The 27,988-nt window shown below is 40.4% G+C and overlaps 1 protein-coding gene and 1 long non-coding RNA gene across 2 annotated transcripts; both read right to left on the bottom strand.

Annotated features, from left to right (window-relative positions):
• Positions 1-370: 370 nt before the first annotated feature.
• Positions 371-26,448, bottom strand: LOC110498596 (calcium-binding and coiled-coil domain-containing protein 2-like). The gene is made up of 12 exons (XM_036954015.1): positions 26,263-26,448; positions 25,589-26,036; positions 7,551-7,666; positions 7,334-7,400; positions 7,073-7,228; positions 4,762-4,857; positions 4,505-4,649; positions 4,342-4,364; positions 2,326-2,484; positions 2,093-2,237; positions 1,922-1,950; positions 371-1,352 (listed from the first exon to the last, which is right to left on the bottom strand). Exons 2-12 carry the CDS (start codon positions 25,670-25,672, stop codon positions 1,188-1,190), a joined length of 1,185 nt encoding a protein of 394 aa, XP_036809910.1. The 5' UTR covers positions 25,673-26,036; positions 26,263-26,448; the 3' UTR covers positions 371-1,187.
• Positions 8,850-10,099, bottom strand: LOC118941425. Its single transcript, XR_005037640.1, has 3 exons — positions 10,079-10,099; positions 9,645-9,833; positions 8,850-9,469 (listed from the first exon to the last, which is right to left on the bottom strand). It is a non-coding gene; the product is annotated as an uncharacterized LOC118941425 (long non-coding RNA).
• Positions 26,449-27,988: the final 1,540 nt, after the last annotated feature.

Genomic DNA, 27,988 nt, shown 5'->3' with positions numbered 1-27,988 from the left:
GAATAATTTGGGCATGAATAATTTGGGCATGAATCATTTGTGTATGAATAATTTGGGCATGAATAATTTGGGCATGAATCATTTGGGCATGATCATTTGGGCATGAATCATTTGGGCATGAATCATTTGACTCTAATATGCAACACATATATTAGCAGCAGGTTTAAGGGGAGAGAGTCAGTATAGTGCAATAAGCCAAAGTAAACGTAGTTTATAACAATAGAGAAACCATTAAAAAGCAAAGCAATACATTCCTATTGACCAGCAATGGAGGCAAATCTCTACTAAGACTGAAATTAAGAATGGACAGTCTTAGACAAGAGAACATTTATGAACAGGTGGATATACATTTTTGTTTTATAATGTCCTAGATGGGTTGTTAGGAACATCATCCGTAGAGTATGAGATTTAGTCTACTCTCAGCAACTCTCTGTATGATGGGTTGTTAGGAACATCATCCGTAGAGTATCATCTTTAGTCTACTCTCAGCAACTCTCTGTATGATGGGTTGTTAGGAACATCATCCGTAGAGTTTCAGATTTAGTCTACTCTCAGCAACTCTCTGTATGATGGGTTGTTAGGAGCATCATCCGTAGAGTATCATCTTTAGTCTACTCTCAGCAACTCTCTGTATGATGGGTTGTTAGGAACATCATCCGTAGAGTTTCAGATTTAGTCTACTCTCAGCAACTCTCTGTATGATGGGTTGTTAGGAACATCATCCGTAGAGTATTATCTTTAGTCTACTCTCAGCAACTCTCTGTATGATGGGTTGTTAGGAGCATCATCCGTAGAGTATCATCTTTAGTCTACTCTCAGCAACTCTCTGTATGATGGGTTGTTAGGAGCATCATCCGTAGAGTATCATCTTTAGTCTACTCTCAGCAACTCTCTGTATGATGGGTTGTTAGGAACATCATCCGTAGAGTTTCAGATTTAGTCTACTCTCAGCAACTCTCTGTATGATGGGTTGTTAGGAGCATCATCCGTAGAGTATCATCTTTAGTCTACTCTCAGCAACTCTCTGTATGATGGGTTGTTAGGTGCATCATCCGTAGAGTATCATCTTTAGTCTACTCTCAGCAACTCTCTGTATGATGGGTTGTTAGGAGCATCATCCATAGAGTATCAGATTTAGTCTACTCTCAGCAACTCTCTGTATAAATGGTTGTGAGGATGTGGCATCTCTACACCTCATGGCTGAAGACGTGGTCTTCAAAGATAGTCTGCTCCACTCCGTCACAGATGAGGGTGCAGTAGGGGCACAGTCTGTGGCTGTCCTCATGCAGCCTCAGCTCATCCTGGGTGATGCCAGGGAACCACTCATGGCAGTGACGACACTCCAAGGACAACTATGGGACAGGCACATGTCTTAGGTGGTAACATCCGATAGATGGATAGTTAACTATAGTGTAGTACAGAAATGATGGTGCATAAACCATTGTGAAATCAACCCTTTGATCCCAAATCACTAGTGTATCTTGTTGTAAACGTGTAAACTGCATTTATACCATGTATATCAGGGGTGTCCAACTCATTCCACGGAGGGGCCCGTGTCAACGGCTTTTGGTTTTTTCCTTTCAGTTAAGACCTAGACAACCAGGTGAGGGGAGTTCCTTACTAATCAGTGACCTTAATTCATCAATCAAGTAAAATGGAGGAGCGAAAACCCACAGACACTCGGCCCTCCGTGGAATGAGTTTGACACGTGATGTATACCAGGGATGTCAAACTCCAGTCCTCGAGGGCCGAGTACCAGCGGGGTTTCACTCCTCCCTTAGTAACACATCCCCCTCACCTGATTGTCTAGGTATTCAATTGGTCAGTAATTTAAAGTAAATAACAAAACCAGGAGACACACGGTCCTCCAGGAAGTGAGTTTGACACCCCTGATTTATACCATAGGAATGACTCTACATACCTCTTCCTCCTGGGAGTTTGGAGCAGTTTCTGCAAACAGAATCATATGTCAATCATAATTGAACATGTTTTGTTATTTTTCAAGAAGGCGTGTCCGTGAGGCACGTGGCGTTCATTTCTCATTCAGGAATATTTAGGTGAGACTTTCCAACAACTGGAGAATTGAGATTACCTGGGGTCTCATAGTGGTTCCCAGAGAGTAGACAGGCAGATAGTACATCTAGCTGCTGCTCCTCAGTGGGGGTGAGGTCAGTTGGAGAGCCATAAGGGCTGGGATGCTCCATGGACACTGGAGCAGCCTGGAGGTCAGTGAACTCCTGGGAATATATTCAGTAGAGTATCAGATTTAGTCTACTCTCAGCAACTCTCTGTATAAATGGTTGTGAGGATGTGGCATCTCTACACCTCATGGCTGAAGATGTGGTCTTCAAATATAGTCTGCTCCACTCCGTCACAGATGAGGGTGCAGTAGGGACACAGTCTGTGGCTGTCCTCATGCAGCCCCAGCTCATCCTGGGTGATGCCAGGGAACCACTCATGGCAGTGACGACACTGCAAGGACAACTATGGGACAGGTACAGGTCTTAAGTGGTAATAATATCAAAGTCACCATTGGCCTCATGGTGAGATCCCTGAGCAGTTTCCTTCCTCTCCGGTAACTGAGATAGAAAGGATGCCTGTATCTTTCTAGTGACTGGATGCATCCAAAGTGTAATTAATAACTTCAACATGCACAAAGGGATATTCAATGTCTGCTTTTCTTTTTACCCATCTACCAGTGGGTGCCCTTCGTTGCGAGGCATTGAAAAACTTCCCTGGTCTTTGTGGTTGAGCCTGTTTGAAATTCACTGCTTGACTGAGGGACCTTACATATATACTTGTATGTGTGGGGTACAGAGATGAGGTAGTCATTCAAAAATCATGTTAAACACTGTTATTGCACGCAGAGTGAGTCCATGCAACTTTTTACGTGACTTGTAAAGCACATTTTTACTCCTGAACTTATTTAGGCTTGACATAACAAAGGGCTTGAATACTTACTGACTCAAAACATTTCAGCTTTTCATTTTTAACTAATTTGTTAAACAAGTTACTTTGTCATTATGGGGTATATTGTGTGTAGGCCAGTGGAACAAAATCTCAATATAATCCATTTAAAATACAGGTTGTAACAAAACAAAATGTGTACAAAGTGAAGGGGTGTGAATACTTTCTGAAGGCTCTGTAAGTGAAGGGGTGTGAATACTTTCTGAAGGCTCTGTAAGTGAAGGGGTGTGAATACTTTCTGAAGGCTCTGTAAGTGAAGGGGTGTGAATACTTTCTGAAGGCTCTGTAAGTGAAGGGGTGTGAATACTTTCTGAAGGCTCTGTAAGTGAAGGGGTGTGAATACTTTCTGAAGGCTCTGTAAGTGAAGGGGTGTGAATACTTTCTGAAGGCTCTGTAAGTGAAGGGGTGTGAATACTTTCTGAAGGCTCTGTAAGTGAAGGGGTGTGAATACTTTCTGAAGGCTCTGTAAGTGAAGGGGTGTGAATACTTTCTGAAGGCTCTGTAAGTGAAGGGGTGTGAATACTTTCTGAAGGCTCTGTAAGTGAAGGGGTGTGAATACTTTCTGAAGGCTCTGTAAGTGAAGGGGTGTGAATACTTTCTGAAGGCTCTGTAAGTGAAGGGGTGTGAATACTTTCTGAAGGCTCTGCAAGTGAAGGGGTGTGAATACTTTCTGAAGGCTCTGTAAGTGAAGGGGTGTGAATACTTTCTGAAGGCTCTGTAAGTGAAGGGGTGTGAATACTTTCTGAAGGCTCTGTAAGTGAAGGGGTGTGAATACTTTCTGAAGGCTCTGTAAGTGAAGGGGTGTGAATACTTTCTGAAGGCTCTGTAAGTGAAGGGGTGTGAATACTTTCTGAAGGCTCTGTAAGTGGTAATACCAGATAGATGGATAGTTAACTATAGTGTAGTACAGAAATGATGGTGCATAAACCATTGTGAAATCAACCCTTTGATCCCAAATCACTAGTGTATCTTGTTGTAAACGTGTAAACTGCATTTATACCATGTATAACCACAGGGTTCCCCTATAGGCGCGCCGGGATTTTTATGAGCCACAAAAAAGAACACAAACACACATAACAGACTTTAAAAGAAGGAAATCAGGAAATCAGCCCAAAGTGATTTTAATTTAGGAAATCTGTTCCCAACTATTCCCACGTATAAATAGATATATGTGATCGTATCCCCATGTAATCAAGGTTTGAAATGATTCTGTTTTTGTCAAATACTTTATCTGTTTGAGATTCTTTAGGTCAATTTGAAGTGTACAAATGATTTACAACTATGTTCTGGCTTCCTGACCATCTGCTCAAAGAACAATTGGGTTGAATGTAATTGGGGACCCCAGATTTATACCATAGGAATGACTCTACATACCTCCTCGGAGTTTGGAGCAGTGTCTGCAAATGAAATCATATGTCAGAATTGAACACGTTTTGTTATTTTTCAAGAAAGAGTGTTCATGAGGCCCAAGTGGCGTTCATTTCTGATTCAGGAATATTAAGGTGAGGCTTTCCAACAGCTGGAGAATTGAGATTACCTGGGGTCTCAGATAGTACATCTAGCTGCTGCTCCTCAGTAGGGGTGGGGTCAGCTGGAGAGCCATAAGGGCTGGGAGGCTCCAAGGACACAGTCTGGAGGTCAGTGAACTCCTTGCGAAGTCTCTCAATATCTCTTCTGAGGTCCTGACAGAATACAGTGGAGAACTCCATGATGAGAAAACATCACCAACTCTACAGTAAAAACAATGAAAAAATTGAATGACTAGTAAATAGTAGCAAAATTCATAGCAATCACCTGATTTTCTCTGGACAACTCCTCATTTTCTACTTTAGCCATCTCTGCTATGTTTTCTTTCTCCTCAATGATTCTGCGTAACTCTAAAAGTTGCATCTGGGAGGAGAGAACAGGCAACTCGTGATCAGCCAAGAGAATAAGGTTAGTGTGTTCTCTATTCATTTACAGGTGGACTAACTTCACAGAACAAACAACATATTGATGAACAAAAATCATATCCATTTGGTGGATCGGAAAATTCAATAGTGTCTAAGATATCCTTAAAGCACTTCTAGTTTAGGCCTCCTGAGTTGCGCAGCCGTCTAAGGCACTCTATTGCTGTGCTAGAGGTGTTACTACAGACCCGGGTTCATTCCCGGGCTGTCCCACAACCAGGGTTGGTTAGGTTACTTTCTGAATGTAATCTGTTAGTTACCTGTCCAAAATTGTAATCAGTAACATCACTTTTGGATTACCCAAACTCAGTAACATAATCTAATTACATTCCATTACTTTTAGATTACTTTCCCCTTAAGAGGCATTAGAAGAAGACAAAAATGTATCTTACCAATTAAACAACATCTATTGAAGGATAAATCAATGTTAAAGTTTACATAGCTGGCCATATACAGATGTTAAATGTTACTTTATGGGTTGGTTATGTAGGCTTCTTCTAACCCATCGCTTTCTACTACATATAATAATTCAATTAAATGATATCTTTACATTAAAAACCAAAGTATATTAGAATTCCAGTCATTCCAATAAATGTTATACCCTTTGATATCTTGATAATATGCAGCTGTTTAAAAGGCACATCCACTGATGAAACAATAACAAAACCGCCACCCCGCCTCTGTTTTGGTAAAAAAGCTGAGGGATGGGCCTGGAGAAATGTAACCACTCTTGGATGAATAGACAGAGCTACGTATCCAAGGACTGACCATCCACGATATATATTTTTATTTTAACCTTGTCATGAGGCTACACAGTGTTTGTTTACATTTACAATGTTTACAAACATTGGAATATTTTGGGTTCCCATGGAGTGTAACAGTTGAACTAAGCTCATGGGGGATTTATAAGTTATATTCTTCAAGAATCAGTGGATATATATATATATATATATATATATATATATATATATATATATCCACTGTATATATATATACGTCCAAAAATGGATGTAACAACTACTGATTACCCATTTAAGTCTATCAAAAATTTGAAAGTTTGAGCATGTGCCCATTAGGTCTATGGATTTCTCTTTGTTTATCAGCATGAATTAGATTGAGCAATACAAGCCCCACTTTTATTCCATAGGCTTGGATCTGCACTATGCAACTGTTGCAAGAGCGCATTTTTCACTGGCTGTCTAGTGAACTGTGATTGATAGGCACCTTAAACCTCTTGAATTCAACCATTATTAGGTTCAAATACACATTTAAATTTGTGACCAGACATCCACAACAACCACAATCAGTAAGGTGCAAATAGCTAAATGAGAGAGCAGCAGTGTGATTCACATCAATGCGCTATGTAAATATCAATAATAGGTGGTATCCGTATCGTCCATAGGCTACAACACTGATGTCATCCTTACCTCCAAGAGTTTATTCAAGTTGGATAATCTTTGGATGCCGACAGCATTGGCACCAAGACATAGCTTGGACTGTAGCCTACAAAAGCCTATTCCTGCTCTTTTCCCGCAATCCATCAAACACCTTTGGCGTGTCATCATAGTCGTCTCTGACTTGTGGTCAGACTCGCTGAGGTGGAACAAACTTAAATTTGCACCTATTTTGTCATTGAGAAAACAGATTTTTTTTCCACAAACATCCTTTCTGAATCTAAAAGTAATCCTCGATGTAATCCTCAAATGTATCTGTAATCTGATTACAATATTTTTGCTGGTAATGTAACGGATTACAGTTACAGGTTTTGTAATCCTCTACATGTAATCCTCTACAAGTAATCCGTTATTCCCCAACCCTGAACACAACCGGCCGTTGTCCAGGTCAGGGGAGGGTTTGGCCGGGGGGGGCTTTACTTGGCTCATCGTGCTCTAGCGACTCCTTGTGCCGGCCCGGGAGCCTGCAGGCTGACCCCAGTCGCCAGTTGAACAGTGTTTCCTCCGATACATTGGTGTGGCTGGCTTCCGGGTTAAGCTGATGGTTGTTAATGAGCGAGGTAAGGCGGGTCATGTTTCGGAGGACGTATGACTCGACCTTCGCCTCTCCCGAGCCCGTTGGGGAGTTGCAGCGATGAGACAAGATCAAAATAAGGGAGAAAAAGGAGAGTAAAATACATTTTTTTAAAAATATAAATGCACCTCTAGTTTGCTGCTCTTCTGCTTGATCTGAGCAGACGTCATGGAAGTGCTCTCCATGCGCTCATAGACCTCCTCCAGTTCCCTCTCGGCTTTCTCTGCACGTCTGCGGGTGTTGTTGGAAGCCTGCCGCTCCTGGTGCAACTGTGTCCGAGCCTCCTGCAGATTCCATGACGTTGAATGAATTAGTCAACTAGTCTTTTAAAGAGCGTATGTGTGTTAAAAGCATTCACTCTCATTGATTACTCTGCTGAGTGTGCTGACCTGTAGAAGTTGAATGTAATCCTTCAGTCTGCGGTTCTCCTGCTCAGATTTGAGCCTTGGGGTCAGCCTGTTTACACAGACACGGGGGCATGAGGAACCACATTGGTACACTAGGGCACCAAGGCAGCATGATATCATGATATGACTGGAAAGGTGTTGGACTAGAACGCTATGTTCCCATGCATTGAATGGATTGCTTCAGACAAGAATGACTCACTGTGCAATCTCCACACTTTGGACCTCAACCTTCCCTTTCAACTCCTCTTGCTCCTTCTTCAGCTGTTGGATCTTGATCAATGCTTGTTCATATTTTTCATGAATAGATGTCAGAGACTGCAGCCATTCATGGAAAGAAACAGTTAGAAACAAGACAAGCAGAGAGAAACCATTGAAAAGCATTGATGGTATTCAGCTGTATAGTGTAGAGCCTACAGCTGTCAGATTGTATTTTATTTTTTACTACCAATGATAATTAGTTGTAGTAGTACTGGTAGTACATATATATAAAACATATATTCTCATTTCCATTCTGACACAAGACTAGGGTCTAGAAAGGCAGCCTGGTCTCATAGACTACACGTAACATAGTTAATGTAAATCCAGGACACTCAAATTAGTATGATATATTACGACCAGACAGATGGTTACTCTAGACAAAAAAATTAAAGTAGGGTTGTTGGTTGGGGTGGGAGTATAATGCGAACGTCTAGCAATGTCTAGCAACCCAAAGCTTGTGAGTTCAAATCTCATCACAGATAACTTTAGCATTATAGCTAATTAGAAACGTTTCAACTACTTACTACTTTTTAGTTACTTTGCAGCTAACCCTTCCCCTAACCTTAAACCTTTTAGCTAATCCTTCCCCTAACCTTAAACCTTTTAGCTAACCCTTCCCCTAACCTTAAACCTTTTAGCTAACCCTTCCCCTAACCTTAAACCTTTTAGCTAACCCTTCCCCTAACCTTAAACCTTTTAGCTAACCCTTCCCCTAACCTTAACCCTTTAATCTAACTCCTAAACTTAACCCTAACCTATAGCCAAGCTAATATTAGCCAGCTAGCTAACGTTAGCCACCTATCTATAATTCGTAAAATATCATACGTTTTGCAAATTTGTAACATATTGTACATTTTTCAGTCGTAACATTTTGCACGTTTTGCAAATTCTTAACATTTAATACGAATTGTAATTCATAACATATCAAACTAAATGAGTGATGGACTTCCACAAATTAATACATACCATGCAAAACGTAACATATAGTAAAAGGAGTGTTTGTCGGATTAACCTACAGAATAATACAAAATGATCTGAGATCAGCTTGAGAAAGAAGCTGCTGTTGGAACAAACAACTTGAAAACAAACCTTGAGGGGATCAATCTCTTGCTGTTGCTCCTTCAGGACACTTCTCAGAGTCTCATGTTGCTCTTTCAGTTGCTCTATCTCCATGACCAGCTCTTCTTTCTCTCTCTCACTTTACTCTACCTGTTCCTAGATTCAGAAACACACATCATGTACATATCCTCTCCTATGGATCATTTTAGCTAATATGTTCTTGTGAGGAACATCATCAATCCCAACAGAGAGTGCTGCCTTTTAAAGACAAGTAGTTCACGCATGGTCTTCAAAACACAATCTTTGGATTTGAGATATTGTGGATTGTATTGTTCCTGTGTTGTGATGACCAACTGGTTGTTTTCCAGGCAGTAGTCTGTGTTTTGGGGTTTTAAAGCAGAGGGGGGTGCTGGCTCCTCTCACTTGGTCATTACTATCAGCATACCAGAGCTGATAGAACTCTGTAGAATCCTCTGTATGTTATCAGGAATAGAATATCATTGTCAGTGTAATCCCCGGCATAATATTGATCACTTAAATATCAAAGGAAAAGTACATTTACATTTTTTTGTGTATAAAATCAAGAAGTTAACATAGGCCTACTGGTACCATCAAGAAAGTGTAACCTAAACTGAGCACACTGATTAATATCAAAGTCCATGTTAGTTGAAAAGTCTGAGGATAAAATGCACACATGGTCTTACCACGAAAAACCACTTGTTTTCTAACTAGATCCTGTCCTATCAGATCCAATGATGGTTCTACCCACACAAATGTGTCCTTTGTGGTGCTCCAGCCCACCTGCACAATAATGCAGTTATTAAACTGCATCAAGACTGACAACATAGGGAGGTATTCCAGACTATGGATATTTATGTGTTGAATATGGGTTAAAACAATCCATATCATAATGTCAGATGAAACAGATCACAGATGAATATTCATGACAAAAGGTATATAATCTAATCTTGAATACCCAAGCCCAGTCTCTGGGGTTCCCTTTTAATCAACTCTGCGCCCTCTTTTGAGCAGCCATGAAACATCACATATTCTCTGTGATCTTCAGGATGAGACTTGCTGTCAAGCAAGTTGATGTAGTATGGGGAATCAGGGTTAACATCCATAGTAACCAAACCGTTGTTAAATACACCTCTGCTGAAATGAGCTGTAATATAAGTACATACATTGCAATTACAATTTGTAAGTTAACATAATTAAAATTCCTAAGGCTGAAACTGTTACACTAAATTGTTATGGCTGAATAATATTTCAAAATATGCTGAATTATTACACTAGCATTATAACACGATCATGTAAAGACTTATTTAGTAAGTAAACAGGGGTTGTTTGATAGCCAAGTGTCCAGTAATATGTTAACATGTCTCGAAAAACAGATGAGACCGTTCTTACCTGCTGCTGCCAGACAAATGCAGGAATACGCTGTATGCTTAGGAAACCTAGCGCTTAGGTTTCAATTCCTGACTGCAGGCCAATCTTACCTATTTAGGTTTCGTTTCCTGGTCTAAAACATGTTTTCACTTTGTCATTATGGCGTATTGTGTGTGTAGATGGGTGAGAATTTTTGAATTCAGGCTGTAACACAACAAAATATATAATAAGTCAAGAGGTATGAATATTTTCTGAAGGACCTGTAGGAGATCTAAATCGTTACTACAGGATTGCAGAAGTTTGTATATTCATTAAAGCATATTTTGGCACAGGTTCTCACAGCTAGAATCATCATGTTGACTAGGGCTTGCCTGAGGAAAATGAAACCAAACTCTCCATACTTAGACAACTTTCTCGACACCGGTGAACATCCTGAGGATCAACGAACATATGTGATGTTCCATGGCACCTCAGTAGAGGCTGCAGAGCTGATTGAGAAGAATGGCTTCATACTATCAAAAGCAGATATCAGCATGCTTGGTGCTGGTGTTTATGTTACACGGGACATTCAAAAAGCCTGTAAATACCCTCTTGGTGTTTCCAACTCTAAGAGAAGAGTACTAAAAGTCAGAGTGGATGTAGGGAAGGTTAAGATCATAGACCAGCAGGATCACCCCATGCAGAAGACCTGGCATACCGAGCATGGATATGACACCGCCTGGGTTCCACCAGGAGTCGATATGGTAGAAAGCAACCGACAGGAGAACTGTGTCTACGACCCAAAGAGAATCAAAGTCATGGAGGTCATGAAAGTAAACAAAAAGACCATGTAAGTATGAAAGAGACTGTTGTAGTGCTTGTTCATATTTCTCAGGAATAGTGGTCAGAGACTGCAGTGATTTGTCGCAAGATATAGCAAGTTAGATACACGACAAGGAAACAGGGAAAGTGGAATAAAGAGTAGAAGATATATTGGAAAAGATGTATGGTGTACAGTACATATATCTGTCACATGTTTTGACACTATATTCACCAAATATTTTTCATGAATAGATGTCAGAGACTGCAGCCATTCATGGAAAGAAACAGTTATAAATGAGACAAGCAGAGAGAAACCCTTGAAAAGCATTGATGGTATTCAGCTGTATAGTGTAGAGCCTACAGCTGTCAGATTGTATTTTATGTTTTACTACTAATGATAATTAGTTGTAGTAGTACTGTAGTATATAAAACATACATTCTCATTTCCATTCTGACACATGACTAGGGTCTAGAAAGGCAGCCTGGTCTCATAGACTACACGTAACATAGTTAATGTAAATCCAGGACACTCAAATTAGTATGATATATTACAGATGGTTACTTATGACAAAAAATGAAAGTAGGGTTGTTGGTCGGGGTGGGAGTATAATGCGAACGTCTAGCAATGTCTAGCAACCCAAAGGTTGTGAGTTCAAATCTCATCACAGATAACTTTAGCATTTTAGCTAATTAGAAATGTTTCAACTACTTACTACTTTTTAGTTACTTTGCAGCTAACCCTTCCCCTAACCTTAAACCTTTTAGCTAATCCTTCCCCTAACCTTAAACCTTTTAGCTAACCCTTCCCCTAACCTTAAACCTTTTAGGGGGCAGCATTTTCCCGTTCGGATGAACTACTATTATTAGTAGTATTGGATAGAAAACACTCTGAAGTTTCTAAAACTGTTTGAATGATGTCTGTGAGTATAACAGAACTCATATGGCAGGCGAAAACCTGAGAAAAATCGAACCAGGAAGTGGGAAATCTGAGGTTTGTAGTTTTTCAACTCATTGCCTATTTAATACACAGTGTCTATGGGGTCATATTGTACTTCTTATGGCTTCCACTAGATGTCAACAGTCTTTAGACCCTTGTTTAAGTATTTTACTGTGAAGTGGGGGCGAATGAGAGGGGATTGAGTAAGGTCTCTCCCAGAGTGCCATGAGCTGACCACGTACGTTCATGAAAGAGGTAGCTTGCGTACCATTGCAATTCTAAAGACAAAGGAATTCTCCGGTTGGAACATTATTGAAGATTTATGTTAAAAACATCCTAAAGACATGTTTCTACGGACTGTAACAAAACTTTTTGACTTTTCGTCTGCACCTAGTGATCGCGCCTCATGAATTTTGATTACTGGGCTAAATGCGCGAACAAAAAGGAGGAATTTGGACATAAATTATGGACTTTATCAAACAAATCAAACATTTATTGTGGAACTGGGATTCCTGGGAGTGCATTCTGATGAAGATCATCAAAGGTAAGTGAATATTTATAATGCTATTTCTGACTAATGTTGACTCCACAACATGGAGGATATCTGTTTGGCTTGTTTTGTTACCTGAGCGCTGTACTCAGATTATTGCATGGTGTGCTTTTTCTGTAAAGTTTTTTTGAAATCTGACACAGTGGTTGCATCAAGGAGAAGTATATCTATAATTCTGTGCATAATACTTGTATCTCTTATCACACACAAATGTGTCCTTTATGGTGCTCCAGCTCACCTGCACAATAATGCAGTTATTAAACAATCATGACTGACAACATTGGAATACCTCCCTGACTATGGATATTTATTATTGAATATAGGTTAAAACAATCCATTTCATAATGTCAGATGAAACAGATCACATGTGAATATTCATGTCAAAAGGTATATAATCTAATCTTGAATACCCAAGCCCAGTCTCTGGGGTTCGGTTTGATGGTTGCTGTCAGAGAGTAGCAGCAAATCACCCGCAGCATTCAGTGCGTATGAGTGGGAAACATGTGCCTGCACTTTCGGCGCTTTCCATTGACCTCTGAAATGGGAAATATAGCTAAATGAAAACAAGCAGGCCAAGATGCTCATACATTTTTTAAAGGTTGAACTAAACAACCGAGGTAAAGACAGTTTCAAATTAGATATTCAATGGAAATTCGCCTGTAGTTTTCCTTATGTCCACCAACAGCAGTTAGGGACCGTCAACATAGTGACAAATCAACATTTTCACATTTCAATAGCTATTTAACAATTACCATTAATTTAAGTTGTTAACTGAACCCTTAGGCTATATCTCTTCTCTGGCAGCACACATGGTCCATGGGTCGGTTGTTTAGAAGGCCAACAATTTTATATTACATAAAAATGTAATTAGCATTCTGATGTACTAGTAACCTGCGATTACTGTATGCCTCGCTGTATGTCTCTCTCAAATGTCAATATGCCTTGTATACTGTTGTTCAGGTTAGTAATCATTGTTTTAGTTTACAATGGAGCCCCTAGTTCCACTCTTCATACCTCTGATACCTCCTTTGTCCCACCCATTACAACCAGCATGTCCAGAGATACAACCTCTCTTATCATCACCCAGTGCCTGGGATTACCTCCACTGTACCCGCACCCCACCATACCCCTGAATCTGCACATTATGCCCTGAATATATTCTAGCATGCCCAGAAATCTGCTCCTTTTATTATTTGTCCCCAACGCTCTAGGCGACCAGTTTTGATAGCCTTTAGCCGCACCCTCATACTACTCCTCCTCTGTTCTGCGGGTGATGTGGAGGTAAACCCAGGCCCTGCATGTCCCCAGGCACCCTCATTTGTTGACTTCTGTGTCGAAAAAGCCTTGGTTTCATGCATGTCAACATCAGAAGCCTCCTTCCTAAGTTTGTTTTACTCACTGCTTTAGCACACTCTGCTAACCCTGATGTCCTTGACGTGTCTGAATCCTGGCTCAGGAAGGCCACCAAAAATTTGGAGATTTCCATACCCAACTATAACATTTTCCGTCAAGATAGAACTGCCAAAGGGGGAGGAGTACAGTCTACTGCAGAGATAGCCTGCAAAGTAATGTCATACTTTCCAGGTCCATACCCAAACAGTTCGAACTACTAATTTAAAAAATTACTCTCTCCAGAAATAAGTCTCTCACTGTTGCCGCCTGCTACCGACCCCCCTCAGCTCCCAGCTGTGCCCTGGACACCATTTGTGAATTGATCGCCCCCCATCTAGCTTCAGAGTTGGTTCTGTTAGGTGACCTAAACTGGGATGTGCTTAACACCCCGGCAGTCCTACAATCTCCCTGATCCACCTCTACGCAGACGACACCATTCTGTATACTTCCGGCCCGTCCTTGGACACTGTGCTATCTAACCTCCAAACGAGCTTCAATGCCATACAACACTCCTTCCCTGGCCTCCAACTGCTCTTAAATGCTAGTAAAACCAAATGCATGCTTTTCAACCATTCGCTGCCTGCACCCGCACGCCCGACTAGCATCGCCACCCTAGATGGTTCCGACCTAGAATATGTGGACATCTATAAGTACCTAGGTGTCTGGCTAGACTGTAAACTCTCCTTCCAGACTGATATCAAACATCTCCAATCTAAAATCAAATCTAGAGTCGGCTTTCTATTCCGCAACAAAGCCTCCTTCACCGCCAAACTTACCCTAGTAAAACTGACTATCCTACTGATCCTCGACTTTGGCGATGTCATCTACAAAATAGCTTCCAATACTCTACTCAGCAAACTGGATGCAGTTTATCACAGTGCATTCCGTTTTGTTACTAAAGCACCTTATACCACCCACCACTGCGACCTGTATGCTCTAGTCGGCTGGCCCTCGCTACATATTCGCCGCCAGACCCACTGGCTCCAGGTCATCTACAAGTCCATGCTAGGTAAAGCTCCGCCTAATCTCAGTTCACTGGTCACGATGGCAGCATCCACCCGTAGCACGCGCTCCAGCAGGTGCATCTCACTGATCATCCCTAAAGCCAACACCTCATTTGGCCGCCTTTCGTTCCAGTTCTCTGCTGCCTGTGACTGGAACAAATTGCAAAAATCGCTGAAGTTGGAGACTTTTATCTCCCTCACCAACATCTGCTATCTGAGCAGCTAACCGATCGCTGCAGCTGTACATAGTCTATCGGTAAATAGTCCACCCAATTTTACCTACCTCATCCCCATACTGTTTTTATTTATTTTATTTTCTGCACACCAATATCTCTACCTGTACATGACCATCTGTTCATTTATCACTCCAGTGTTAATCTTCAAAATTGTAATTATTCGCCTACCTCCTCATGCCTTTTGCACACAATGTATATAGACTCTCTCTTTTTTTCTACTGTGTTATTGACTTGTTAATTGTTTACTCCATGTGTAACTCTGTGTTGTCTGTTCACACTGCTATGCTTTATCTTGGCCAGGTCGCAGTTACAAATGAGAACTTGTTCTCAACTAGCCTACCTGGTTAAATAAAGGTGAAATAAAAAAATAACAAAAATAACAAAAATGACCTAGGTCAGGAATCATAAACTAGATTCAGTCGCGGGCCGATTTTTGGTCAGGGGGCCGGAACATGATCTCAAATAATTTGTATACTGAAAATTGACAGGATCCGATATAATATTTTACTTAAACATTATAATTTCAAACCTTGCCTACTTGTGTATACGATCACATACTGTAGCCTATATCTCTCTATTATGCGGGGAAATACTTTGGAACAGACCGGTGATTTTCTGGTGTTTTTAGTATGTTATGTCCAACCCTATTTACTTTGTGTTATGTTCGCAAAACCTAAGTTTGACTTTCATTTGTAATGTGTTGTGTAATTTATAGGTTTCCTACCGACCTGGCTCTCATATTTAACATAGTCCAAATTGTTTGCAGAAGGCGTTTGGACGTTTATAAGATTGTCAGGCATACAATTCTAACTCAATACCTTATTCGGAATTGTTTTATTATGTTTAGCCTAATCAAGCCATTAACATTTACTGCAGGTACAAGGCCACAAATAAAAAACACTGAGAGAAAACGACTATGAAAGTAAACGCAATTCTGTCATTATTACGATCAAATGTGTTATGCTGTTTAGCTCAAATAAATTATTTAAATGCTTAACCTTACATGAAGTTTGGACTGCCACTGCCAACTCAGTGCAGTGTAGCACTCGCAACTCAAACGTCAGATCGGAATAGGCTAGGCGACTTGGTTTGTTCAAGACAACCTGGAACTCGAAACTAGGAAATCTCCGACTTCAGTGCGTTCAAGACAACTGGGAACTAGGAAAAAACGCGCTCCAACTGGGAAATAATTTTGAACCGTCATCCAACTCAGAATTAGAAGTCGGAAATTCGGCCATCAACCGATTTTTGTCTAGAAGGGATACAGCTTTTGTCAAAATTCCCTTATCATAGCAGGTTTAGGAGAATTTAAGCAGCAGGTTAGGATAATTAAGGTTAGGAAAAGTGTTAGGGTTGGGGTTTGCAAAATGCACCCCAATTCTTCTTTTTTAAGTCAAATTGACAAACTGTATCACATCTAGAAATGACTGCAGCGTTTTAGCTCTCCAACTTCTCCGCCCGAAGATCACCGACATCCCAGTCTGAGCTCGTTTTTTCAGAGTTCTCAATTGTCTTGAACAAACCATGCGAAAAGCATACTCAAAGTCTCTCTCCTCACCTCCTCAAAACACTAACCATTTTCCTAACCTTAACCTCAGTTTCCTAAACTTCTACTTTAATGATACTAACCTGCTGCGTAAATTCATACCACTCAGGAAGGAGACGTGTTCTGTCTCCTAGAGATCAACATACTTTAGTGCAAATCAATCCCAGAACAAGAACAAAGGACCTTCTGAAGATGCTGGAGGAAACTGGTACAAAAGTATCTATATCCACAGTAAAACAAGTTCTATATCAACATAACCTGAAAGGCCGCTCACCAAGGAAGAAGCCAGAGCTCGAAAACCGCCATAAAAAAGCCAGACTACGGTTCGCAACTGCACATGGGGACAAAGGTCGTACTTTTTGAAGAAATGTCCTCTGGTCTGATGAAACAAAAATAGAACTGTTTGGCCATAATGACCATTGTTATGTTTGGAGGAAAAAGGGGGAGGCTTGCAAGCCGAAGAACACCATCCCAACCGTGAAGCACGGGGGTGGCAGCATCATGTCAGAAATTGTGAAAAACTGATTTTTATATTTATTTGGCTAAGGTGTATGTAAACTTCCGACTTCAACTGTAGGTGTCTGGATAGATAGACTGTAAACAATCCTTCCATACTCACATTAAGCATCTCCAATCCAAAATGAAATCTAGAATCGGCTTCCTATTTCGCAACAAAGCATCCTTATCTAATGCTGCCAAACATAGCCTCATAAAACTGACTATCCTACCGATCCTTGACTTTGGCGATGTAATTTACAAAATAGTCTCCAACACTCTACTCAGCAAACTGGATGCAGTCTATCACAGTGCCATCCGTTTTGTCACCAAAGCCCCATATACTACCCACCACTGCGACCTGTATGCTCTCGTTGGCTGGCCCTCGCTTCATATTCGTTGCCAAACCCACTGGCTCCAAGTCATCTATAAGTCTTTTCTAGGTAAAGCCCTTATCTCAGCTCATTGGTCACCATAGCAGCACCCACCCGCAGCACGCGCTCCAGCAGGTATATAATACATGATATGACTCCCACCAGCATTAGTGTGATAATATACTACATTGTATGACTCTGTATCATGCTATATGATGTATGTGTGAAGTCACAGGTTCACAATTTTGGATGTGGTAAAATAAATTGGGATCCTGTTCATTTACATAACACTACATACAGTTGAAGTCGGAAGTTTACATACACCTTAGCCAAATACATTTAAACTCAGTTTTTCACAATTCCTGACATTTAATCCTAGTAAAAATTCCCTGTTTTAGGTCCGTTATGATCACCACTTTATTTTAAGAATGTGAAATGTCAGAATAATAGTAGAGAATCATTTATTTCAGCTTTTATTTCTTTCATCACATTCCCAGTGGGTCAGAAGTTAACATTCACTCAATTAGTATTTGGTAGCATTGCCTTTAAATTGTTTAACTTGGTTCAAACGTGTCAGGTGGCCTTCCACAAGCTTCCCACAATAAGTTGGGTGAATTTTGGCCCATTCCTCCTGACTGAGCTGGTGTAACTGAGTCAGGTTTGTAGGCCTCCTTGCTCCTTCCTGAACGGTATGGCGGCTGCGGGGTCCCATGGTGTTTATACTTGCGTACCTATTGTTTGTACAGATGAACGTGGTACCTTCAGGCGTTTGGAAATTGCTCCCAAGGATGATCCAGACTTGTGGAGATCTACAATCTTTTTTTCTGAGGTCTTGGCTGATTTCTTTTGATTTTCCCATGATGTCAAGCAAAGAGGCACTGAGTTTGAAGGTAGGTCTTGAAATACATCCACAGGTACACATCCAATTGACTCAAATTATGTCAATTAGCCTATCAGAAGCTTCTAAAGCCATGACATCCTTTTCTGGAATTTTCAAAGCTGTTTAAAGGCACAGTCAACTTAGTGTATGTAAACTTCTGACCCACTGGAATTGTGATAACAGTGAATTATAAGTGAAATAATCTCTCTGTAAACAATTGTTGGAAAAATTACTTGTGTCATGCACAAAGTAGATGTACTAACCGACTTGCCAAAACTATAGTTGGTTCAACAAGAAATTTGTGGAGTGGTTGAAAAACTAGTTTTAATGACTCCAACCTAAGTGTATGTAAACTTCCCACTTCTGTGTATTTCACTGGTCACCCCCAAAGCCAACTCCTCCTTCGGCCACCTTTCCTTCCAGTTCTCTGCTGCTAATGACTGGAACGAATTGCAAAAATCACTGAAGCTGGAGACTCATATCTCCCTCACTAACTTTAAGTATCAGCTGTCAGAGCAGCTTACCAAGCCCTTAACCAACAGTGCAGTTAAAAAAAGAGTTGAGAACATATTTACCAAATAACTTAATTGTTATAGATTTATTATAGGAAGATATATTTTGTTAAACAACATATGATCATTGATAAACATGTATTATTGACATAAAGGAAATATGATTGATTGTATTTCAAAAATATTTGATATGATAAGGTCATATGATTGATTGCATATAGATTGCCATGTCAAATCATCATTAGGCCCATTGTGAAATATAGCATCTTCTTCCTATGAGCTCTGGCACCATGGTGTGGAATCTCCACCAACCGGGTGACACTCACTCCTGGCAAGCTCGCCAAATGTTAGGGTTCGTTTCCTTGTTCCTTGTCAATCATTGGTGAAATTAGCATTATGACAATATCTTTAAATTAAAATCATTCAAAAACCTTTATTAATGCAATTGCAGACATAAGTTGACAATCAGGAACATAGCACGCATGTTTCCCAGTAAGTTCTGCATCAAACAAAAAGGTCCCATGTTACTTTATCAAACCCGAAGTCCAGCCTTTAGTGATGTCACTGCCTACGTCATTACCTTTTACTCATGAGACCAAAACCATGCCTACAAAGCTATATAAACAATGCTTTTAGTGTGTTATCTAAAAGCTTAGCAGTAAATATGTCCAAGTTGATTTATAGTAGAATGTCTGTGTAGTCTTATCTCCTACACTCCCCTGCAGAGTTTTGTCTCAGAGGGGTCTCTTTATATGTATATATAAATAAATAAATAAGAGAGAGAGCATTAAAATCTCAATGTGTAAATATATTGTTAATCTGTAGTCTAGGACCCTATAAATGTAAAGAGGGAGGGGTCTTATAACCCCTCCCCTTCTATTAATACAACATTAGCATAATCAATGATTGTAATACATCAATCATTTGGTACAGCCCCAATCATGACCCCTAGGTGAACCCAACACCATCCTCTTCTGATGACCATGAGTTGATGCTCCCTCTGAATGCAGAACACCATCAGTTTTGCAGTGGATTGTTCAACCATGGGTTTACACTGGGGAAAGAGAATTCAATACAAAATGTCTCAATCAAAACCTGCATAAAGAGAGGTAAGCATAGCGTATGTGCTGGTATCAATAACTCTTTCAAGCCTTTCTTGGAAAATTATTAATGATTGCTTTATATGTCTGCCAGCATAGTACTACTTTTGTCTAGTTGTTATAGGTGAATGTGGCTCAATATCACTTACTTCTTTAAGTTGGGCACTTTCAGCATTGCCAACACTTTGATTCTCTTTGGGTCGTAGACACAGTCCTCCTCTTGGTTGCTCGGCACCATGCCAACATTAGGTGGTACCCAGGCAGTGTCAAAGCCATGCTCAGTGTGCCAGGTCTTCTGCATGGGGTGTCTCTGCCTTTTTATCACCTTAACTCTGCCTACATCCACCTTTACTTTCAGAACCATCCTATCAGAGTCAGGAATGGTCATCAATGGGGTGTTGAGGGGGTATCTAATGACTTTTCAAATGTCTCGACTGAGGTAGACACCGGCACCAAGCATGCCATCTTTGGAAGGTTTGAATCCATTTCTCTGTATATCCACAGCAATCTGTTTTGATGTTCCATGATACATCACATAGACGTGGCTGTCCTCAGGGGAGACTCCACTCTGTAGATGATCATACTGAGATCTGTAAGACAGGGAGACCATTTTGTATAAAGTATATTGGATTCAGTAGGCCTATGTACATTATTTCAAATTCTAAGATATTTTATCTTTAAAGGGATAATCCACCCACAGAAATAAAAATTATGAAACTCATGTCAATTTGGTGAAAGCCTATGTTTTATCAGTGGGTTAAAAAAATAATTCTAAGTGGTCCTTCTGTGAAATCAGGAAATCGTGTAGGAACGCATCATATGGTTCTCCTCACTGCAGATAGACACTAACATTTCATAACGCTTTTAAAACAATTACCTGCACTCCAGATCACCAAATTATCCTATAGATGATATGGCATACTAGTCTATATCCTCATGACAAAGTATATAATTCACTTAGATGTGCTCAATCTAAAAAGTGTACCAAATTATTTAACTCTTTTTTTCTGCGTGTGTCTGTGGGAAACAGCCGTTGTTGCCATAGCAACGTACTCTGCACTGCTCTGGACAGAAATGAACTGCAAATTGAACTGGGTGAGAGACTAAATTAACAGTGCAGTTTGTTTAGTCGATTTTTACAGCTAGCTACATTACACGCTGATATGGACTTTCGTATGATCACAGATAGAAGAATGAGTCAGATATTTCACTGGATGTATACATGCTCCGGAGTGGCGCAGTGGTCTACGACTGGTTTGAGTCCAGGTTGTATCACATGTGTGATTGGGAGTCCAATAGGGCGGTGCACAATTGGCCCAGCGTCGTCCGGGTTTGGCTGTAATTGTACATAAGAATTTGTGCTTAACTGACTTGCTTAGTTAAATAAAGGTTCAAAAACAAATGTGAAGCGTTCGGTTGGTTTCCACTCACTGCCAAATATGGTGAAGAGAGGAAGCCCAGTCCCCGGCAGTGGGACAAGATTGAGCGAGATGGATTTTGGACGACATTCTACACATTTTGTCATCGATTAAACATTTCAACTCAATACAGTTTACTGTTTCCAAACCTACACCCTGTAACAACATAGTGGACTAAGTTTAGTAGACTTTACCTTTTGCCGAAGTTTCGAAAATATTTAGGAGCGAAAGGGCGAATTTAGTTATTGCACACGGACACTTCAGAGTAGGCGTTCCCTAATGTAAATATGCAAATCAATGCTAGAACGCGCCTTAGGAAATCTCTAGCTCGTGCTTGGCTCTGCCCACCTTGATTTTTCTGCCCACTATGATTCGTTTGCTTCCATTGGAAACGACAGGCTCTGGTCTATCTTGGGTTAGTTTTACAAACCTTTGGTAGTATTGTGTGTAGCGACGTTTTCTAGCTAGCCAGCTGCCCAAAGAAATAGCATTGCACGGTGGATTTTGTAGTTGACTTGAGCTGCAACGGATTTCTACAACGATTTTCATATGTTGCTACCAACCTTGTTATAACGACAAAATGAAACATTTGTTCACAAAAAAATACTGTTTTCACATATTAGTGTTATTTATCAGTTTAACACTGTCAATCACAATAATTCATGGGTTGGGGTTGATTATCCCTTTAGGTTTCTTGAAAAGAGTGCAGTCTTTTTCATACTTACAAGTTATCTTCAGTAACCTTCATGACCTCGATTACTTTGATTCTCTTTGGGTCATAGACACAGTCCTCCTCCTGGTTACACAGTACCATGCCAACATTAGGAGGAACCCAGGCAGTGTCAAAGCCATGCACAGTGTGCCATGTCTTCTGCATGGTGTGGTTCTGCCTGTCTATGACCTTAACCCTGCCGACATTCACTCTGACTTTTAGTACTCTTTTCTCAGAGTCAGGAACATCAAGAGGGTATTTACAGGCTTTTCGGATGTCCCGACTAACATAAACACCAGCACCAAGCATTCTATCTGCACTTGATGGTTTGAAGCCGTCCCTCTTAATCAACTCTGCGCCCTCTTTTGAGCAGCCATGAAACATCACATATTCTCTGTGATCTTCAGGATGAGACTTGCTGTCAAGCAAGTTGATGTAGTATGGGGAATCAGGGTTAACATCCATAGTAACCAAACTGCTGTTAAATACACCTCTGCTGAAATGAGCTGTAATATAAGTACACACATTGCAATTACAATTTGTAAGTTAACATAATTAAAATTCCTAAGGCTGAAACTGTTACACTAAATTGTTATGGCTGAATAATATTTCAAAATATGCTGAATTATTACACTAGCATTATAACACGATCATGTAAAGACTTATTTAGTAAGTAAACAGGGGTTGTTTGATAGCCACGTGTCCAGTAATAAGTTACCGTGTCCTGAAAAACAGATGAGACCGTTCTTACCTGCTGCTGCAAGACAAATGCAGGAATACTCCGTATGCTTAGGAAACCTAGCGCCTAGGTTTCAATTCCTGACTGCAGGCCAATCTTACCTATTTAGGTTTCGTTTCCTGGTCTAGTCTTGCAGTGGCGACCCGTCATTCAAGGAAGGTGAGAACCACATTTTTAGCAAAAACAAATGTAACCCTCTCACCGGGTTCGAATTTGACTTTCACGATATTACCTTACATAGAATATCTCGGATGTTAGGTGAGAAGGACATTTCCAATAAGAATCCCTATTGTAAACTATCTAGGGTGATGACAACTAGGGTATTAACTTCAGATGGAATGATTATAGGTTTGCATTGACACCCAGGCAGTGTCAAAGCCATGCATTCAATTAAATTGAAACGATAAATGACTCCACCAAGACAACATACATAAGGTTCAAGATGTGTATTATTACATTTTCAAAGCACCACATCAAAATAAAAATAAAATAATAAACCCCAATGATTCATGCACAACCCATGTCCAAATTATTTCAAGCTTACTTAACCCGTTGGGGCGCGTTGGAGCAAAAAAAAAACAAAACAAGCACCCCACCGTTGTGGTTACTCACTACTTATAGATATTCCCTCAGCGAAGTATGGCAGTTCCGTGCAGGTTTTCCTCACATGGTCCACAGCAAGCACAGCTATCAATGCAGACAGTACTCCTTAGCAGTAACCGATATCCCATGGGAACATGAACTCGCCAAGCAATTCTCTGTTTCGCTGCCAGACAATCCCAAAGGATTCACTCCATTGTGCTGGAAAGAAAGCTCTGCTGTTGGGACAGCTTTATGTAGGCCTTAACAGTTTGTGGGCAACACTTGTCACCGTTATAGGGCAATTCATGTATTGTTTAGTGTTGCGTCTTTGCTGGCATGCATCTAAAAACATATATTTTGAGTTTGCCCCACCAAGATTTACATGCTAAAATCGTCACTGTTGTCTTGTCCCAACAGTTTAGCATCATTTTTATCAAATCTCAAATGAAAAGCAACCGTGCCCACTCAGATAAGCCTAATCTAATGGGGACATTATGATACTTCTTACTTTCAAGAATTTTGTTATTGCACCACTGGCAAGTTGATGTTCCTTTATCACACTAGAATCAGCTTCAGTAACGTGTTAGCATCTTAATCGTAGTAGCATCTGTAAGGTTCTAGAACTCTCATGCCATCCACATGAAACGATACCCACTCAGGCAGTAACCATTACATATGTGGCCTCCAACGACGAGCCACTGGCCAATGCTGACTTATTCAGGAGGTCATATCAGCTGTTGATTTCAGTTTTGAAACATTTATTACTATTTACAACTCCACAGTTACAACAACAGTCTTTCCCATTCCCATATTGATTTATTGGCCAGTATTAAGAGCAGTTTTCCATCAGATTACAAGAACAGCAGGTAGACAAGGTGTTTGGTTTCAACACAACGGTACAAGCTACATCAGCTTTATTGCCCATGTTATCCCTGAGAATGATGCATAGAAATGAATGACTGATAAGAAATTAGTTGAAGTATTTTATACAAATACTTTTTAAATGTAGGCCTTACAGACAGTCACTGTAAATAAGACAAATAAAACCCAATCTTTGACCCCCCTTTTTTTTAACCTCATACAGCAAAGTGGCACATCCCAAATGAAAGAGCACCTTTTGGCAGAACAGTACATATAATATCCTACATAGTGAGGTGTAAAACTAACTTTTAAAGGTAAATTAAATGTCTTCCTACCCACCGAGGCCAGCATTATGATTCTTCCAAAAAATGACTTGTGTTGTCATTTGAAGGGCTATGAGAGTTCGCCTCATCCGCAGAGGCAGATTGGGACAGAACCCCCTCACTATGTGTGGGTGTGTCAGAAGCAGCAGCAACATTTATAGGAGGCTTGGCCTCCAGCACTCCACTGTCCAGACCCACAGGTGGAATCTGCTGTTCCCAGTCTTGTAACATGGACTCCAGCAGGCCAGAGTCTGCAGGGTTGCCTGTGGTGGTGGTTGTGCTAGGCGCTAGCACGCTGTTGCTTGTGCTGCTGCTTACCGGGCAGGTGTGGTTAGCATCGTTAGCGCCTTCGGCAGTATGTTGGTCACTGTCGCTGTCTATGGTGATGACAGTGGGCGAGTGTTTCCTGGACCCTGTGCGCTCTTTGCTCCTGTGCCTCTTGCCCTTCTTCTTGTGCTTCTTCTTCTTCTTCTGGTGCTTCCTGGTTTGCTCCGAGGAGCTGCCCTCAAAGATGATCTCCACGCTGAGGCTCCTGCTCCTCTTCCCCCCAGACTTCTCCTTGGACTTCCTAACCTTAAACCTTTTAGCCAACCCTTCCCCTAACCTTAAACCTTTTAGCTAACCCTTCCCCTAACCTTAAACCTTTTAGCTAACCCTTCCCCTAACCTTAAACCTTTTAGCTAACCCTTCCCCTAACCTTAACCCTTTAATCTAACTCCTAAACTTAACCCTAACCTATAGCCGAGCTAATATTAGCCAGCTAGCTAACGTTAGCCATCTATCTATAATTCATAAAATATCATACGTTTTGCAAATTTGTAACATATTGTACATTTTTCAGTCGTAACATTTTGCACGTTTTGCAAATTCTTAACATTTAATACGAATTGTAATTCATAACATATCAAACTAAATGAGTGATGGACTTCCACAAATGAATACATACCATGCAAAACGTAACATACAGTAAAAAGAGTGTTTGTCGGATTAACCTACAGAATAATACAAAATGATCTGAGATCAGCTTGAGAAAGAAGCTGCTGTTGGAACAAACAACTTGAAAACAAACCTTGAGGCGATCAATCTCTTGCTGTTGCTCCTTCAGGACACTTCTCAGAGTCTCATGTTGCTCTTTCAGTTGCTCTATCTCCATGACCAGCTCTTCTTTCTCTCTCTCACTTTACTCTACCTGTTCCTAGATTCAGAAACACACATCATGTCATGTACATATCCTCTCCTATGGATCATTTTAGCTAATATGTTCTTGTGAGGAACATCATCAATCCCAACAGAGAGTGCTGCCTTTTAAAGACAAGTAGTTCACGCATGGTCTTCAAAACACAATCTTTGGATTTGAGATATTGTGGATTGTATTGTTCCTGTGTTGTGATGACCAACTGGTTGTTTTCCAGGCAGTAGTCTGTGTTTTGGGGTTTTAAAGCAGAGGGGGGTGCTGGCTCCTCTCACTTGGTCATTACTATCAGCATACCAGAGCTGATTGAACTCTGCAGAATCCTCTGTATGTTATCAGGAATACAATATCATTGTCAGTGTAATCCCCGGCATAATATTGATCACTTAAATATCAAAGGAAAAGTACATTTACATTTTTTTGTGTATAAAATCAAGAAGTTAACATAGGCCTCTGGTACCATCAAGAAAGTGTAACCTAAACTGAGCACACTGATTAATATCAAAGTCCATGTTGAAAAGTCTGAGGATAAAATGCACACATGGTCTTACCACGAAAAACCACTTGTTTTCTAACTAGATCCTGTCCTATCAGATCCAATGATGGTTCTACCCACACAAATGTGTCCTTTGTGGTGCTCCAGCCACCTGCACAATAATGCAGTTATTAAACAATCAAGACTGACAACATAGGGAGGTATTCCAGACTATGGATATTTATTGTTGAATATAGGTTAAAACAATGAACATTCATGACAAAAGGTATATAATCTAATCTTGAATAACCAAGCCCAGTCTCTGGGGTTCGGTTTGATGGTTGCTGTCAGAGAGTAGCAGCAAATCACCCGCAGCATTAGTGGGTGATTACCTGGGAAACATGTGCCTGCACTTTCGCTGCTTTCCATTGACCTCTGAAATGGGAAATATAGCTAAATGAAAACAAGCAGGCCAAGATGCCCATAAAAAATATAAGGTTTGAACTAAGCAGCAGGTGCAACTCGCTTAAACCTTAATTTATGTTGTTAACTGAACCCTTAGGCTATATCTCTTCTTTAGCAGCACACATTGTCCAAGAAGGTCAAAAATGTTATATTACATAAAAATGTAATTAGCCTACACCATCATCGTTATACATTCTGATGTACTATGACCTAGGTCAGGGATCATAAACTAGATTCCGCCACGGCAGATTTTTGGTCAGGGGGCTGGAACATGATTACAAATCATTTGTATACTGAAAATTGACAGGTTCAGATATAATATTTTACTTAACATTATAATTTCAAACCTTGCCTACTTTTGTATACGATCACATATTGTAGCCTATATCTCTCTATTATGCGGGGAAATACTTTGGAACAGATTTACAAAATGTAAATCACTTGGAGATTATGTTATGGTGTTTTTAGTATTGTATGTCCAACACTACTGACTTTGTTATGTTCGCAAAACCTTTTGACAAAGTTTGACTTTCATTTTAAATGTGTTGTGTAATTTATAGGTTTGCTACCGACCTGGCCCTCATATATAGGGCTAATTTTTTTCAGAAGATTTATGGCGTTTATAAAATCGTCAAACATACACTTCTAACTCAATACGTTACGGCAGGTAGCCTAGTGAGGTAGCCTAGTGATTAGAGCGTTGAGCCAGTAACCGAAAGGATCCCCGAGTTGACAAGGTAAAAATCTCGTTCTGCCCCTGAGCAAGGCAGTTAACCCGCTGATCCCCGGGCGCCGAAGACTTGGAAATCGATTTAAGGCAGCCCTTGCATCTCTGATTCAGAGGGGTTGGGTTAAATGCGAAAGACACATTTAAGTTGAATGCATTCATTTATACAACTGACTAGGTGTCCCCCTTTCCTATTACCTTATTCGAAATTGTTTTACTCTGTTTAGCCTACTCAAGCCATGAACATATACTGCAGGTAACGTTACAAGGCCACAAATAAATAAAAAGACGGAGAGAGAACGAATATGAAAGTAAACGCAATTATGTCATTATTACGATCAAATATGTTATACTGTTTAGCTCAAATAAATGATTTAAATTGTTGACCTTACATGAAGTTTGGACTGCCAGTTCAACTCAGTGGTGTCGCACTCGCAGCTCAAACGTCAAATCGGAATAGGCTAGGCTACTTGTTTGTTCAAAACATCCCGGAACTCGGAAATCTTCGACTTCAGTGCGTTCAAAACAACTGGAAACTAGGATAAAAATTAACTTCAACTGGGAAAATAGTTTTGAACTGTCATCCAACTCGGAATTTGAAGTCGGAAAC

This window comes from Oncorhynchus mykiss, chromosome 19, assembly GCF_013265735.2.
Source record: "Oncorhynchus mykiss isolate Arlee chromosome 19, USDA_OmykA_1.1, whole genome shotgun sequence".
In the NCBI taxonomy this organism is placed as follows: domain Eukaryota; kingdom Metazoa; phylum Chordata; class Actinopteri; order Salmoniformes; family Salmonidae; genus Oncorhynchus; species Oncorhynchus mykiss.
Note: the sequence above shows the minus strand (reverse complement) of the source record. Positions and strands in the feature narration are given on the sequence as shown.